General features: G+C 39.1%; 1 protein-coding gene across 1 annotated transcript; it reads right to left on the bottom strand.

The window, feature by feature from the left end:
- Positions 1–12159: 12159 nt before the first annotated feature.
- On the bottom strand, positions 12160–18234 carry bub3 (BUB3 mitotic checkpoint protein). The gene is made up of 7 exons (XM_020649986.3): positions 18072–18234; positions 16149–16343; positions 15971–16040; positions 15687–15838; positions 15172–15330; positions 14823–15000; positions 12160–14612 (listed from the first exon to the last, which is right to left on the bottom strand). The coding sequence occupies exons 2-7, from the start codon at positions 16341–16343 to the stop codon at positions 14392–14394; spliced, it is 975 nt and encodes a 324-aa protein (XP_020505642.1). The 5' UTR covers positions 18072–18234; the 3' UTR covers positions 12160–14391.
- Between the last annotated feature and the right edge of the window lie 52 nt (positions 18235–18286).

Below are 18286 nucleotides of genomic sequence, written 5' to 3' on the forward strand. Positions count from 1 at the left end.
CTAGCCTGTTTCATTCCTGAGGGCCCTAGAGATGAGATTGTGTTGCACTGAGAGTCTAACCCAAAGTGAAAAGCTGGGATTACTGTAAGTGGTAAAACAGTTAAGGGGGACTCTGACTGTCTCCACATAAACACAACCATAACAACCTGAAGCTGTCTATGCATTAATAAGGAGTTTTCAGTCCTAAACATACAGCAGATATCTAGGTTAAATCATATTTATTCTAAATAGATGTTTTTTTTTACCTATTAGTAAAATGTTGAAAAAGTTTTTTTCTCTGGTTTCTAGACAAACAGAGTATTAATTATATTATCACTACTTTTTGAGATAGGCACTTTTGACATTTCTATTTCACCTGAATATAATAGAGGTTTGCAGATGTCCTTTGCAGCACTGATCAAATACAGTAAAATTACAAAACAATTCATTGATAGTGCTAAATACTACTATAATACTACTTTAAACATGTGAACATGCTCACAGTATCAATGCTAAAATGCTAATGTTGAGCAGTTTAATGTCGCCTGTCTAAGTTATTCATATTTGCGAGAAGGTCAATAAAAACCAAAGAACAGGATGCATCAGTGTTGTAGTATTTGAGTCCAGGACTAGTGAATTGACTTTGACTCGAGCACTGACCTAATTCAGACTTGGGAGATGGGGAGAGCGACTTGGGTTTATTTACTGATAAAGAATTTTCTATTGTTTTTATTTGTTTTGTTTTTTATGTATAAGGCCCTGATATGATTTTTTCAGTTTGATCAAGGGCTGGGACATGTGTTCATAACCTCTATCTTACACAGCAACACTTCCTGACAGGATCCCTAAAGTGGCGCCAAATGAAAGAAACAAAAGTAAAACTCACATTGAAACGATGGCAACGATGTTACTTTTTGTTATTGTAGACCTTTTATGTCATCACTTAAGATGTATACTAAAGCACAGAAATGTAGCCCATTCTATGAAATCCACTCATACTAAACCTTGAGGACTTTGATTTTTGACCTGGAATGGATTCAGGTAATGGGGACTCAGACTGGGATTCTTTTTTGGTGACTAGGGACTGAAGACTTGACTCTGACTCAAGGTTTGGTGACTCGACTTCAACTTTGGGATGCAGTTAAATCAAATAGAACGTCAATTCATCCAATACTTCAGAGACATTTTGAAAGCATTGACCTCAGTGGGGACACTTTAACATTTCCACCCATACAACCATGCTGCTAGTGTGGCTAACACTCAACAGCTACGCTCTTTCTAGAGACAACATCACAAGATACTCCAGATAATCCTGCTGTCAACAGTTTTCAATCGAACTACCTTAAACTACATTTTCTCTATAAGACCTGTTGACCGTGTCCATCACGTTGTAACATATGGTTCCCAAAGAGAGGTTATGTTTGTATTTCAGACTTTGTTCTTTGTTATGACTTCATTCTAACGTGTGCTCACATTACTGAATGTGCAACCTGTGACAATGGAAAAGGGGTGACCAGTAGATACAGCTTTTTATGAAGGGGTCACGTTTAAAGGTAATGCTTATGAGTATAGAAAGTGCTGTGAACATGTATGTACTTCACCTACATAAATACTGGATCCATAAATAAAATAACAGCATCTGAATACCACCTGAAAAAGAAAAAGGCAGATGTTCCCCTGTGACCCTTCCTAGAATCAGTATTCATGTAAAGCTGATGTATCAGGAGGTTAAGAGTGCTTATGAGAAAGAAAATGCACCGATGCACTATAGTGAAATATCTTTTAATGCATTTTTCAACAGGACAAGGTGTAATTGTGGCGAAAACATAACTACAAGCTGCATTTCACAGGCTTTTAAACAACTACTACAATGTGATGATGAAAGGAGGCAGGCTGTCCCTCTAATGCCCACCAACCTCTGTTCTGTGACCGCTACTTTACTGAACAGCATCAAAGCTTTCAGCGTGAAAGCAGGCGGATTCACAAGAGATTAAATGTTTTTCCACCTCCTGCAGATGTTTGAAATTAAGTAGGGTGCACCCAAAAAAAAAAATCATCAAGACTCTATTAAAAGTGTAGTTATTCATATACTTCAGTTGCAGACAAAAAAAAGGGGGATTTCATTGTGTGTTCACAAAAAAATTAAATAAACGTGCACGAGTAACAACAGACGTCAGGCTACAGAAATTAGCCGGTTTTGAAACACCTCTGAAAAGCTGCACACTTGTAAAAAGCCACAGCACAACAAAAGACATACAGAAGTGAATGAAATGAAGCTTCCTTGCCAATTACTGTTGCGAGCGTGGCCGTGGTGGGGCTTTTTGTGCTTCACACAAGCAGTCTTTTCTCCCCTTGTCCCCGGCTATTGAGAGGGATACATTAGCCAGGCGGGATGGGAGGAAGGGAGGGAGGGGTGGAGTGGAGAGGAGCAGAGCAGAGCGGAGCGTTGGCAGTTACACAGCTCACTTCACGCCTGGTGTTACACACCTCTCTTATGACTTCACTCACAGTGCTCGCACAGAATGTGATTTTTTACAATGTCATTTTCGACATCCTTTTAGAAGACTGACAAAAAAATCTAGACATGTAAAACATCTGCTCACTTTTATCTTGTGTGGATGGACGATAGTAGCGACATATTCATTGTGCTGAGATAAAATGTCTTTTGTTGTGTTTTTTTTTTTTTTTGGTGAGGAGAGAAACATGTGGAAACAGAGAACAGACATGCTGGCAGATTTCAGTTTGCTTTTATCTCAAGCTCAAGAGTTAATTTTTTCGTTTGAAACACTTTGTTATATTTAGATTATAAAATTAAGCATCTGTTCTAACAAGGAAAAAACGTGTTTCCTCTAATTATCTATGACATCCTCCAGACATAAGGAGTGTCATGTCAGCTTGAAAAGATCTTCATCTTATCATCTGCACAGAAATTGATTTAAGCTGAATATATCAGATCACTCTGATACATAACTCTCAAGGTGTGTTCTTACCAAAACAAACCATTTTTTATTTAATGGTGATAACAAACATAATACTGAAAATATGGAAATGTTTTGCCAGGTGACATGAACACACTCCCAAACGTTCATGAATTCATTAACTTCACTAAGGTTTCCATAAGATTGCAAGAAAACGGTTCATTTTTGCTGGATGACAAACTTTTAATAAACCACTTCGTGAAACATTATTTTCTCCAGATAACGAACATCATCACTTCTTGATTTTGGGATTAAAGCCATCAACAAATAATTCTACTCAACGCCATGCTAGGGTACCCTATAAGTTAGTATTGTCAGATAGGACTTACTCCAAAAGGTGCCTGTTCTTACTTCTTTACACAACCCCAAAAACCATTTCTTCTCAGCCTGAAACGCCTTTTTACAGCGACGACCCTTTCACACATCTTGGTTTTGGTCTGGGATATGAAGTTGAAGCGACTAAAAGGAACCTGGATCATTTTAATACCGTTAATATCCAGATCTGCAGCAGTATGTAGTGTTTTATTGGATTTGTACCTGTACATGCCTCTGGACCACCTCAATGAAAGCTCTTTATTTTCATGACAATCCCAGTATGTTCTGCAGGGTCACAGCTCCGTGTGGGTAAATGTGCTGCCTGACTGTGACAACTATCAGTAAGGTTAATGCTGCGAATAACAACATCCATCATGCGCTTTCATTAGCACCGTCCTCTGACCTGTTCCACATAATGTTGTCAAATGTGTCAGGCGGCAGATTATCGGGAGGTATGATGATCAATAGAGGAATACGAGAGCTGCTGCTGGCGCGGCTGCAGAATAAACCTCCATCAAGCATTCTGCCGCCTGTCACAAATCTAAAAACAAATGGGAGTAGCCCCGAGGCAAGAGCCATCAATAATAATATAATGTGTGGACGATGATGGGTTATAGCCAGACTTCTCGATGCACTGCCTTCCCTATGCACAGAAACAGTGCGACTGCATTGATCTCTGCATTCACATTAGTTTGCTTAATCTGCATTTGAGTCGATGGGACAACACAGTTTCACTTCAGTGTATTCAGAAAAAGTTAGTAATGTCCAATAATCAAGAAGCTGTTTATGAAAGCTCTTCTTTTTATGCGTCATTGATTTGCCTCTGTAATGCACTGAAGTGACTGATCACTCAGACAGAATGCACTTAGGAAATGACAAATGTGTTTTATATTCAATAACATAGATTTTTCCCTGTTTAACACTCACGCAAAACATTATATTTCCGCTTCCATAATAAGTAGAGACATTAACGAATACTAACACTGAATGTTCGCTAATAGTTTTCTCATTGAAACTTAGTACTGGGATGTAGGGGGACAGTATTTCACCTTAAATGTTGTCACTTGTAACCCCATGTTAACCTTGTGTCCAAATGACTGCTTCAAAAAAAATCTGCATCCTTAATGACTTCAGATTCAGATTGTTTATTGTCCCACGAGGGGAAATTTGTGTTGCAACAGGAGCACACAGAAGACAAGAAACACAAGGACAACATCACCATATAACATAAACCAAAACGAATTTTCAAAAAAATCAGACAACACAGCAAAATCTAAAAACCAATATAAACAACGCAATAAAATCAGTCAAGAGCCCAAACCAGAATGGAAATTCAAGTCATTAAAGTGCCAAGTGGAGGTGTGCAAATGTGCAATTTAAGTGCAAAAAGGCAACAAATAGCTAATTGTTATTTAACATATTAATTGCACTTGGTAAAAATGAGACCTGGAGTCTTTTTGTCTTCATTACAGGAGCTCTAAAACAACGACCTGAGGGTAAAAGGTCATCACACAAACTAGCCCTCTACACTCGGTTAAATCATGTTAGAGCATCAAACATTTTTCCTTTATTTTTGTCATTTTTCTGAGGCAACTCATAGATCGTATATGACGAGTGCTTTTTGAATGAAGTGATTTAACTTTCACCCGCCATTTAGCACAATGTTTGCTTGTACTTGTGTGTGTTGTTGTCATTTTACACCCATAACTTAGAAGATGCATTCACATTACAGCCTACATATTTGCTTTAGTCTGCAGACAATACAGCAGTCAACCTACATAAGCGTCCATTGATTCCCAACATCAATTATGTCATATTACACAACACGCAGAAAGCTAATAGCAGAAAACAGCTCAGAGCTGCTTCATATTAGTGGTCGTGTCACTTAAGACTCATGAGATCCCCAATCGCTGCCACAATAGTTTTAGAACATATTTTCCTGTGTACTGAATGTCTTCTACAAGATCCCAGTGTCTTGACCTAAATGTCACAGGGGTAAAAATAACAACAGGACAGAGAGCACATTTTCAGTCGATCTGTAGAAACATGAGAAAATATGAGAAACAAAACACAGACCATGGTAGAGAAATTACCCATATTGATTTATGATATAGAAACAGGAGACTTGAACTAAAATTCATTAGTAGTATTATTTACAAAGAAGGGAAGTAACCAGGTACAAATGCTTTGTAGAAGATAACTGACCTTTCTACTCTCGATGTTTACAAATTTTAATATGGGGTTAATGCAAGCATTTGCTGGGTATAATCCTTTCCCCCCCCCTTTTTTTTTTTTTTTTACTTATCGAGTAAGTCGCCTTCCCCACAGCAACACAGATTTAACCAACACAGATGGGTCAATAACACATAGAAAAGGTGATTCCCAATGTATATTTCCCATGATGAACATAAAATGCTGAAACTGGCGTAAAGACGTATACCAGATGAGAGACAAGCCACAGAGAAGAGGTGACAATTGAGGTTGTCAAAATGTTCCATACTTTCCAATACCCCGTTTTTAAAAGACAGAATCTCTTGTTACCTTGATGATAAATAGAATCAAAAAATGAAATGTAGACAGTGTGCAGGAGTTTACATTTAAGCGAATGTTCATTGTCTGCAGTTCTTAATTGTATTTTTGAATGAAGTTGATTAATTAAAATTCAATCATCTTTAATATATGTTGTATGGTTCAGCAAGCTGTGGAAATGTATTTCAGATGTCTGCTTTTCACTATTAGTAAAAAAAAAAAAAGAAATGGAATGAGTACTTCTGTTTTCTCCAGTTGTTTCTATGCTGAAGTAATTCAATTTGAGTTAAATACCTGTGTACTTTTGCCACCTCTGACGATACATCAGCACAAAGTTGATCCCCCTGACACCATTCTTAATTGTCTGATAATAGTTGGCTTAAACTGGTATTCTTCAGGGGATTTTTCCAGTAACATCTAATAAAGCGGGCTGAAATTGATACAAGAAGTCAGTTAAATCTGGCCTGCAGTCAGTCGGAGGCTCACAGGGAACTTGAGCCTCAAAGATGTGGTGCATTAGTTCTGCTAAGCTAACCATGAATGCTAATTGCAGGAAGGACAAACTGTAACTCTTGCCCTGTGGCCATGAACCCATTAAACCAGCACAGAGAAGCTCATAGACATGAAGGGAGTACAAAGAGGCTGCCCTGAAAAGGCCTGCAATCTGATTTCAGTTTAAACAGGGATAACAAGTTACTATTTTCCAAAAGCCCCCCACCCTCGGGATCTGCCCGAGCCGTTTTGTCCGACATTAGATGGAAAACTGCCTGTCACTCCAAAGCTGACCGCAAATCATCGATACAATGCAACAGGTTCTGTTTTCAAGTGGGATATGTTGTTTGATCCGAGTCTGACAGTTGGCTTTCTATAGGACATGGATCAGTTCTGTTTAAGTGCTTGTGGTTTCACCCCTGGGAGGACATTAACCAACCGATCATGGTACAATGTGACACCCAATACATGGGAAAGGTGTCCGAACCATCAAGCTTTGTTTCGGTTTTTGTAGACAACATCTTAAAATACAAAAACCTGAATAAATCAATCAATAAATGACAGGAATTGTTTTTTTTTTATACAGGGTTGGGATTTTTCATCGTCCAGGTGAGCAATAGTCATAAACAAAACTTCACTTTTCTGTGTTTTTACCTTCAGTGTTTGCAGCTCTGGTGCCCCCTGGCCATACATTTCCAAACATGACCCTGATGAACCGACTGCCCCCGTTTTCTTATACACACATTCATCAGTCTGACAGGGAGCATGACAGCTGATTTAAATCCTGCCTTCTCTTTGCTTCAACATCAAATGATTCATCTTTTGACGTGTTAACAGGCATGTCTTATTACCGGGACTTTATTTAGGGGGAGAATGAAATAATGTGGTCAAAGCTGGCTTCAAGTTGAATACATAAAAACAGTAAAAGTCATGCGAGGGCCTGCTTTGACCTCAACCTCAGCAGAAAGGAAGAGTGGACAACAGGAACACGAGGAATACAAATGAGAAATCCTGATGTGATCCCATATGCTCATTTCTAAAGCGTCTCAAGATAACGCTTGTTATGAATTGGCACTGTACAAATAATGATTGTTTGATTGAAGTCAGCCAGCAGCATTGGGGCTATGGAGCTAAATGCTAACATCAGTATACAAACGTCCTTAAAGATAGAGTCAGTAGCTTTTACCTAGAATTAATTAAATATAGACTTATACAAAAGTAATGCAGATCAATCATCACTTACGGTCCTCCATATGTGTTGGTGACTGCAGAGATCCTGTCCTCTGTCTTTTTTGTGATGTTTTGGTTGACTCAGGACGTTTCTCGTTGGGGACCTGGTGTATTTCCCCCAGCCAATGACAGCACTCAGGTGAGTTTAGGAGTGGATACAAATGCAGCGATTGGATGCAATTCAAACTGGTGAATATTGCGGACGCGGACGGAGCGGCGAAGACGAGAAAATGTAGTGAGGTGAAATGCCAGGCGGATAAAGCGCGTTCCAAAACGAGGGTGAAACTTCTTTTGGCTTTCACCCGGGGATGTGGAGTTGCCCTGCTTCCTGTTGGACAGGAAGGTGCCAACCATTGGGCGCTTAGCTTGTGCTAGCTTGCTAAATTATCGGCTTTTCCGTTACAACTTGTGTAATATCAGGTAGCATGCCGTGTAGGAACAAGCCGTAAACGTACAAGCGAAGTCCTGCAGTGGGTGTGAGCTTTTGGTGGCTGCGAGCCCAGGAGGAGGAGGAGGGGCCCAGTGTGGATGTTGTGTTCACAAGCTGCCACAACTGAAAACATGATAACTCAATTTAATCAAGATTTGATAAAGAAAGTAGACAAATTGTGGAACAGATAAAAAACGTAACATTTGGTGTAACACTAAAATAAATAAAAGTTGGTATTCAAGGCAGCCCTTTAAGGTACATTTAATCAGATGTAATAACAGTCATGTTGAATTTGAGGATTCATTTTGAGCAAAAGAACACTACTGTCTAACTACATTAAAATGGGAACACTGTATTCACTGCTCAAGAAGTAGTCAGAGATAACACCAACTCACTGAGTTTCTCGAGTAGTTGAACATTTATATTTGAACAGATGATTTGTAAGTAGGAGATAAAAAAAACTGGTGGCTTCAGGTTTAACAGAACTATAGAACAGTCTGATCACAAAGGACAAGAAACTAAAAGGTTCCTCTACTTGCAGCTAAAGATCTAGGAGTGCAAAGGAAATATATTTTGTTTTTCCTTTAATCCGGAAAAAAACTGAGTAAATGGTTCTGTATTCATATGAACATAGACGCTTGTTTTTGTAACTACAGGTAAGAATAGATGCTTTGTGAGAGTAAGATGATGAACCAAATCTATTTTTCATTCCAATTAAATAATTTTGGGACATTTGATCACAGTTGATGTCAAACTCTGAATAAATTGTTGCGTTATTTCAGTCTGGATCCGAATTTTAGATCAACTGTAATTGCTGTCATTATGTAAAAAGGTAAATATGACTTCTTTGCCATATTCTGGTTCTTAATGGTGAAAAAAATAATCTTAACTTCTGCATACTTTTCCACCATACAATCTTTATTTGACATTCTCTAAACAACGGTGATGGATTAAACGTGGTTCAATGGCTTTTTCAGGCCCGATTCTACCGCACATTAGCACATGATTAATCTGCAGCACAAAGCCTTTAAGCCAAAATGCAACCTGGAGCCCAAAATCGGTGACCCTCCTGTCATGCCCTGAGATGTTTGATTAACTGTAGCTCAGCTCCCAGGTGAGTGTCCCCGTAACCACAGTCAGCTCCACGCTGCCTGCCTGGCCGGCCTGTACAGAGATGGATTGCTGCGAGTGTGAAAGCTAGCAGTGGGTTACATGGCCTTGAGCTTTAGCGTCTAATTAGGTTCTAATGTAACTACAATACTCTGGAGGAGATGTTGTCTTGCCCACCAAAGCTCTTTAAAAGTCTCCCCGGGGGCAGGGGCAGCCCCGAGAGGTGCTGTAGCAGGCAGCAGCAGGCTGCAGCCACGTCCGAGTATGAGGATCAGGTTTCAACCCCAGCTGGGATGTACAGGGGACAGGACTCCGGCTCTGTACAACGACCAGACCAGGATCTTCATTTTGGCCCAGTCGGACAGATTTGTAGACACTTCAGTATTGATCATTAGTTGAACCAACAAAATATTTCACACTTCAGATTTCAATCATTCTTCCCAATCTAAAATTTACCAAAACCCAAGAGCACTATATAATAAGGCATGAAATTTCCATAACTGCACTAATGGTTGAGCAGCATATACAATGACACACAGAAAAGTAAACTTTAATAGTATATGGAACTTTGGGTTGCCAGGTTGGGAAGCTGACACTAGTCTCTTTGCTTGCTTTGATCAAGAATAATCCTCCAATCAAGTATTTGACCACTGATCCTCTGGAAAGGTAATGTAAAGCAACGGGGCCTAAAGGTTTTCTTTTACTTTGTATAACAAGAGCAAAGTATCTACTAACTGGTCAGAGGGATAATCTTTCAAAGTGATTTATTATGCGGGTGCTGAATCTGACAAATTTAGATCCATTTGCCCTTCCTTTTTTCCGAACGTCGTTCAACACTTTTGATAATATTTAAATTTCCATGCAGGGTAAATATCATCAGATAGCCCATGGTCTGCAGCGTCTCATTGAAGTTTAATGTGTGTTTTATTTTTATAAACATATTAATGAAAATCTTTTAGACCTGAATACTTGATTGCTTATCACAAAGGAAGCAAAATAAGATAAAAACATGGTTCTTTAATAAGCCAAAGCACTGAAACACTGAAGTTAGAAAATGTATTTAAGGAAGTTTTATCTACCAGCAGCAAAATAATTCAGCTCAATGAAACAGTCCTTTTTTCAGGTGTAAATACATAGAATATCATTCATTAAAAAATGAATGCATAGGCTTCATTAATGATTCATTTGCTTCATCATTATTACATGATATGATGAATTTACTGTTAAAGGAAGAATTTAGTGCATTATTGCATGGTGCTGCTGTGTCTTCACCTCAGAAGGGGTCTATGAAACAGAAGACAAACCACAATAGAGAATGTTGTCAATATTTCCCTGATGCATCATGTGATTTCCCCATTTCTGCTCGCCTCATGGTGGACGGTATCATCAGCTTCATTTATTAGAAATGGCTCCTGAGAGATAAGGTGTCTGCTTGAAGGTCATCGGTGCCCTCTTGAGTGAACAAGAGCCTTTTTGTGGTTGGGTTAAATGCAGATGACAGGCTGTTGGAGCACAATCACCCATTTTAATTGTCATGTAACGGTTTCATGTAGAGCCAAAGTGTCTGCAGCACTTGAGCGGCTAGAAACCAGAGCCTGGCTACACAACCACAGATGTGGTTAACTGGGCTGAAGGAACAAAAAAAAAAAAACCTGGAGAGCTGTGTAGATGTGGAGATAGGTTTTGTAGAAAGATGCTGATGGATAATGCAACAGATTTAACCCTTTAATATAAAAGAAGTCAATAAATGCTTTAAGGTTTTACATATATATCTGTTTGCAAACTGTGTTGAGGCTGTCAAATGCACAAAAGGGCTGCTAAATTGCTTTTTCCTTTAAAACAGCTGTCCAGTAAAGACAGGAAAACTTTAATAGTTCAAATGTACACTCAAAAAACTCAATTTTACAATTTAGAGGAAGCCAAAGATGACAGGAAACAAGGTAATGCGCTGTAGCCCCAACAACAAACCCTGGGAATTCTCTGTCTGCTGCACAGGCTGCAATTATGTGCCAAAATGAATGCAATTTCATATTAAGCTGCAGTCATAATCCAACGTCAAAGAAGGACTCATCATCGACAATAATGGGAATTAGTTACATCATTTAACTGATTCGAACTAATCATTTCCAGGATACTACAGAGGCAGATAGAGCCATTAGAAAAAATTGGAGCTCTTAAATAGAATAATTGACATCTATATCTTCTCTGCTGCTTCGGCTGAAGGGCTTCAGAAATTGCATTAGTTGCAATTGAAAATCTGAACTGAGGGCAAAAAGACACCACTTAGACTTTTGCAGGGCACGGCTGTGTTCACTATTCCCATTCATAGAGAAGCTGCATACTGAATTTAAAAGGTCTGCATTGCATCTGAAACTGTCAGCAGTGTCACAACTTGCAAAACATCTGCAGATAAATTCAGCGATGAAATACGTTTTAGCCAACTCAAGCATCTCTGCTACTATGTTTCCTCTTAAACATTGGGAAAATCAGTTGAACTGAGCACAGATTAATACATATTGCCTTTCTGTAGAAGCACAGTGGTTTATTGATAAGCCAAAATAGAGTGAAGCGATAAAGTTGGTCAGCACTCAGATCTGCAGTATGTGCCTGCTCGGTCACCCAGGGTACTCAACTGAGTATCCTCCATAAGAAATAAGTGAGAAAATGTACAAATGAGCCTCATTTTTAAATTTGAATGCAGCCCGATTCATCTAGTTTAGTTGTTTTCTCTTCTATTTTCATTTATTTTTTCAAACCAGGGTTAAAGCAAATTCTGTCTCTTGAGGCCAAAGACCTCTGATGTCTATCAGCACAGGTCAGAGTCTGAGGGTAAGTGGAGCCCAGGGCAAAATGAATGGATCATCGCTTTCCCTCAACACATCATCAAGAGAGTGGCCTCTTCTCCTCTGACACATTCCTGACATTTCTCAGGTTCTCTTCACGCGTAAGGTGCATGGAAATTTACTTTATATAAGAACTGACCTTGTGCAGTTGGTAATAATTTGATTTACTGTTTTTCCATTTGATACATTCATTAAATTCACCCAATCAGCCTTTCTGCATGGCTGTAAAATGAAATTTCATGTTGAGTCAATAAAGTTTTCATAAAAATAGTTTAATAATAACTCAAAAAGGACCAAGAAACACATTTAAAAAGGTGTATATAAAACCAGTTTTAGTAAAGAAGTTGGTTGAACATACAGTTAACAACAAAATATTTCACAAAAGCCAGAAAAGAGAAAAAAGCTTTTCACAAACATGACTTACAAGAAGGACAAGTGTTGTAATTGAATAGAAATTGATGTAAGGAAACCATGTGGTAATGATGCACTGGATGCCAGCAGATAACCAAAATGTGTTAAAGGGCCCATATTATGCTTTTTCTGGTTTTATATGCTCTTTAGTTTGTGTTCCAAGTGTCCTGTGCATGATTAGGCACATGTATTTGCAAAAATTCTAAGTCTGCGTAAACGCGTCTTCTCCTACCTCCTCCTGTTAGCTGCAGCATTAGCTGCATGTAACGCTTGGTTCTAGCCCCCCTCGAAAACAATTTGCCAGTGTGACGTCTTGTCAGTGTGCTATCACTGATCTAAGCCCATTGGCTCATTGTGGCAAGCCCAGCAGCTCATGTTGCAGGCCAATTAACTTCTGTAGCACGCCCATGATATGCCGCAGCCTGCGGTAGCACAGTAGTGCTAAGGTGCTAATGTTTTTGCTCCCCTCCGACAGAGCCAAAGTGGCTTCATTCCCAATATGGTAAAAGGGGCGGGACATTTCCGATGGTACCGTGCTGAGCGACTGACCAATTACAGCAAAGCTGACAGGCCGACCAATCAGATGAGACTTGGCACAGGTGGGGAGTCTGAACGTGGGCACTTCAGAGCCTTAGAGAGAGAGTCAGAAGTGAGCCGGTGCATGGAGCGGCAGTATGAAAACATACACTTCAGCTATTGTGAACATATTTTAGTAGATACATAGATTAAATATACAAACCCCAAAAAGGGCATAATATTGGCTCTTTAAGGTTTCATAAGCATTGGGAACCAATCCGAGCTGGACTTAGGTTGACCTGCAAACCAAAGACAGAAAAGAGCAGAGCCAATCAACTTAGGAGAAATCCCCGACACAAGTGATGTCCCTCACATTGAAAACTGACTGTTTTCTTGGATTAAATAAACTGTTTAAGAAGATGAATGAAGCTGGGAGTTTGCAAACTCCCTTGCAAATACTTTTGACATAAGGAAAAAAGTTTATTTCATTTTGATCGAAAAAGTGGGAGAAGTATGAGAGTTGACGGTGCTCTTTTCTCTCTTCAGATTTTTCTAAAAATATTTCAGACATAAATTCAACACTCAAGTCATTTGTTTGGGTCGTGTTTACATTATAGTGAGTACAACATTAAGATTTTGGTGTTATTAAAGTTTCTGGTAAAACATAAATGTGTCCATACTGAGGTTGTTCATATAGAATACAGAATAAACTGGGGCACCAATATTTCTGCGGATATTCAAAATGTCAGTCATTTTTTCACTAACAAGCCAAACAATAACTTTTCCCAAATTGTCAAATATTACTATCTGTTGCATTGCTTGGACAAATAATATAGTTATACATTTATTAGGTAAACTTTTAGATTTTGGTTGCACAATACTAAAAAAGCAAACTGATGATGTCACATTCTCCTCTACTTGTTATAGCCATTTTTAAACAATATCCTGCCCTTTATAGATTGAACCATAAACAGGTATCGAAAAGGACGATTATTTACAGACCTGAACTTAACGTATCCTTTAAATGCCATCTTTTTGTTTAAAACTGGGCTTAAATGATAATTACTCAAGGCTCTAGAGATTCATTTGTTTTATACCTACAGTGAGCAGAAAAATACAAGCAAATTGGAATTTAAACTTTGTTGTCTTTTATTAAACACGGTGTTAGCCCCATGATATAAACAAGAATTCAAAGTATTATAAACAACTTGGGAGAAGAAAAAAAAAAGTAGCCAGTATAAACACAAAGAACCTAAGAAATGACCCAATAACAGAAGGTTGTGTTTACATCGGTACTATTGTGATGTACTGCATGACAGTGCTGGCAGGTTTTCCATTTGTCTGGTCACTGAGTGTATATTTACCACAGCAAATATGGTGGGAGGATTTTCAATTTTTTTATCTGTCCATCTTTCAACTGTCGGATATTGAAAAGTGGACAGACAGAGATAGAGATCAGCATATGCTGTAGGTGGACGTGCTCCTTGTTAATGCAGCTGCTCACAGATTCAGAGAAGACCAAACTGTCATTAAACTGAGGACAAGAGGTGAGGGAGACTCACTTGGGCTTGGTCTCGGCATCTGTGACTTGGCGGATGAAGATGGCGTCCTCTGGGTGGTTGATGTCTCCCTTCTCCTGCATGTAGGAGGAGGCGATTGCGAGCATGGTGCCGTCGTTATTGAAGGCCAGCGAGGCGATGCTGGTCGGGTATCTGTGGAACTGACACAGGCGCTTTTTGTTGAACGGGTCCCAGATGTTCACAAAGCCGTCTGAGCCACCTGGTAGAAGGAGAAGCTGAAGGTCAACCTCAAATGATTTCGACTGTGTTGAGATATGGATCTATAATAACTGTGTGTTCGCTTTTAACCTAGGCAATTCAATGCTAAAGGTCATAGGCATTTGCTTGAACTTTTTAACAAAACAAATCACTCTTACTTGTTTGAAGAAATAAATGTTATTATTATCAAGTGCTAATTAGAGAGGCTTACCTGTGGCAAAGGTGTTATGGACACTGTGAAATGAGATGGCATTGACAGGGTAAACATGCTCAATTCCGTCCTCCTTCAGCCTGTGACACTTGAAGGCATACTTCTTCTTCTGAACCTCCTGGCTCGGGTCTAGATACTCCACAGCAACACGTCCCTCGATTGAACTCAAGACATAGCCCTGGAGCCAAGACAGAAAATATGAAGTTACCATCCAGCTTCTTCGCATTATCTGAAACACGATGCTGTTTCTGGAGTCAATTATGTGTCAGGTCTGAACTGCTGTCTCTATCATTAGAAGTGCAGACGCTTTGTGATAGTGATAACAAGTCACTTCCGATCAAGAGTGTACCTGTTTGTTGGGGAAAGCTCGAATGCAGCGAGTCTGATACTTGAGACTGGACTCTCGTCTTTGCTGAACGTAGCCCATGTTTCTCAGATCCCACACTAGGACGCGTCTTCCTGCTGTGCCAACAATCAGTCTATCTCCAGCCACAGATAACGTATACACCTTTCACAAAAACAACAATGTAAGACACCAGGGAGTCAACATTTGTGATGTCAAAGTCTCACTTTATATAGAAACAAACACAGGTAACAATGAAGTAACACCATCTGCACCATTGTTGTATAGAACTATTACATGGTTGTAATTCTCATACATATTCTCCCACTTTTTTGGAAAACATAGCATCTATAATTCCCTTCTCTTTGAGCACCACAGCATTTAGGTTTACATATCAAAACTGGGACAAGAAACATACACAGAGAAACTACTGGGCTTGAGTCAATTACTTAATTCAACTTAAACAGAACTACTGCTATACTACTGTCATACACCATAATACAGAGTCTCTTTTGCGCTACCTTTTCTGGCTGCGTGAAGGTGCCAGCGTTGCAGGGTGTCCTTGGGTCCCACAGCCGAACTGATCTGTCCCAGCTGCCAGTTACCATGACATTAACCTCTGGACAGTATTCCACACAACGTATGGGGGCGTCATGTGTTCCCACTATTGTATCTGTTTGAGAATATTATTAAAACAAACCCCTAATTAAACATACACAGCAAAGACAAGTAGAATACCTGCGAATTTTTTTTTGGCTAAACTGAATAAAACTGTTTATCAATAGTTGATATGTTTATTACATACCTTGGTCTGTGTTCAAATCATGAGTTTTTAATTGTGCATCTAATCCTCCGCTCCAAGAATGTGTTGGGTCCTGAAGCAAAAGGGAAATGTTGTAAAATTCAGCAGAACTTAATGCTGGTAAGGCTGGAAGGAACACTAAGCAAATGTGGGAGAAAAAAAACAATACTCTGTGACCTACATAAAAAGCACAATCAAGAACTGGAGCTGTGTGCTGGTACTTCATCCGCATGGTGTTGCTTCCAACATCGAACAGACGGACAGTGCAGTCCCAGGAGGAAACCAGCAGGAACTGTGTTGTGCTGGGGCTGAACTTGACAGCTGAGATGCTGTCCTCTGGACCCTGGTTAAGTTTGTACTCGTTTGATCCAGTCATCTGTAAAAGAAGACAGGGCTTGGAATTTATAGTAGGAATGTGGTAATGCTTGAAGGTGATTGTGGTAACTAACTAATCGATGTTAAATATTAGCTGTGAGGTTTATCACAGGTCTCTCTCTCCTGACAGAAACTTGGCTCTACAGAGGACTCTGTATTGCTCCCTTCATATATCCAAACTGCTCTTTTGATGGGCATGGTAGTAGGGAAAAAAATGATTTTGAAAGACTGGAAGACACCAACTCCACCATGCCTCAGAATCTGGTTGCATGAACTGGTCTCAGTGATACACATGGAGAAACTGCAAGCTAATGATTCAAAATGTAAACATAAATGGGAAGAATCTTGGAGTCCCTTCTTGCAACATTTGTACCTGTATGGATTTATCTTTTTTTTATTTATGGACATTTCTATTGCGGACAGCTTGGATGTAGCACTAACACATTGATGATGCATAATGATATGTATGCTGTCTGTGTCCTTGGCACGGGGTTTAGATGAACTATTAGTAATATGTGTACCTCCTCTCTGGTTGTGAGTGTGTTTGTTTGTTTGTGTGTTCTGGGGTGGGGGTTATGGGTTTTCACTCCTGTTTGCATTGCTATGTCATAATGTGAACTACTGCAATTGCATTTTATAACGACTCCCCTTTAAGTAAGGACAGAAGACTTTTAAACTTTAGCCTGAGCTGCATGTATCATATATAAACTGTATTGTGGGCTCATGTTTTTTTTGTATGGGTGGGATATGTATGTATTTATAGGATAGGATAGGATAATACTTATCAGCAGCACAGACAAGAAAGCTCAAACACACATTAAACAGAATAGATAAGATAAATAAAAATAAAACAACGGGGTATATACAGTACAAAATGAATGATGAAGTTAACTGGGGGGAATTGAGAATTGAGACAGTATTTACAGAGAATGACAAAATAAAGTGACAAGTGATTAAAGTGATAAGTGATAAGTGTTGTGTTGTGTGTTTGTATGTATGCTGGCTGCTGGAACACCTAAATTTCCCTGCTGGGATGAATAAAGTATATCTTATCTTTATCTTATCTTAAAAATAATAATTTAAAAATAAAAATTATATATTTTACCTAAACAAACAAAATATATATATATGGAGTGATATCACAACTTGATATTGGAATATATTGTTCAAATATTGAGACTTTTGGTTATAAAACACTTAAATGAGATTTTAAAAAGAGGTTTAAACAACATTTCAATGATTAAAAAAACGATTATGGGGAATTTTGTTTTCCTTATTCTTGTGTTCAAGCAGTGCTGGTAATTTTTCGGCATATTTAGAAGCTGGAACTGACCTAAACAAATGTATTAAGTGAAGGATTCCTGACCAGAAACTACAACAATAACCGCTTTTTTTAACAATTCATCTTCTGCACACTTCCCCGGATGAGCTTTCCAGTTTGTTGTTAGCTTAGCTTAGCTGAGCGGTGATGGTAAGCGTAATAACAAACTTGCTTGTAAAACACTCGTGTTGGAAACCCCGTCGTTCTGTATTGGGTGTTTTATTAATAAAGTATGATTTGTTGGTTTTCACGGTGTAAACGCTTGCAATATACCCGTTTCGTTATATTTGCATCCGGTAAATACACGGAGCCCACTCCCACAGAAAACCATGATGCTAACGCTTAGCTCGCAACAGTTACTGTAATGCTGACTGTACACCGTTAAATTGGCCGTTTATTTTTACTTACCTTATTGGTTTGAAGTCGTTCAGGTGCGACGAATTCTCTTCTTTAACAGAACTTGTATCTTTTGCCCCGGTTCACCGTGATATATTAAGTGTATAACATGAAATATACGAGACAGCAATGTGGCTACTGTGAGGCTAACGCCATTGAAAGCGCGTCTCGTACCCCAGGCGGATGCTGATTGGTCGAAACGAATGTTTGAGTTCCCGCCTGCGAAG

The sequence above is a fragment of the Labrus bergylta genome, chromosome 21, assembly GCF_963930695.1.
Source record: "Labrus bergylta chromosome 21, fLabBer1.1, whole genome shotgun sequence".
In the NCBI taxonomy this organism is placed as follows: domain Eukaryota; kingdom Metazoa; phylum Chordata; class Actinopteri; order Labriformes; family Labridae; genus Labrus; species Labrus bergylta.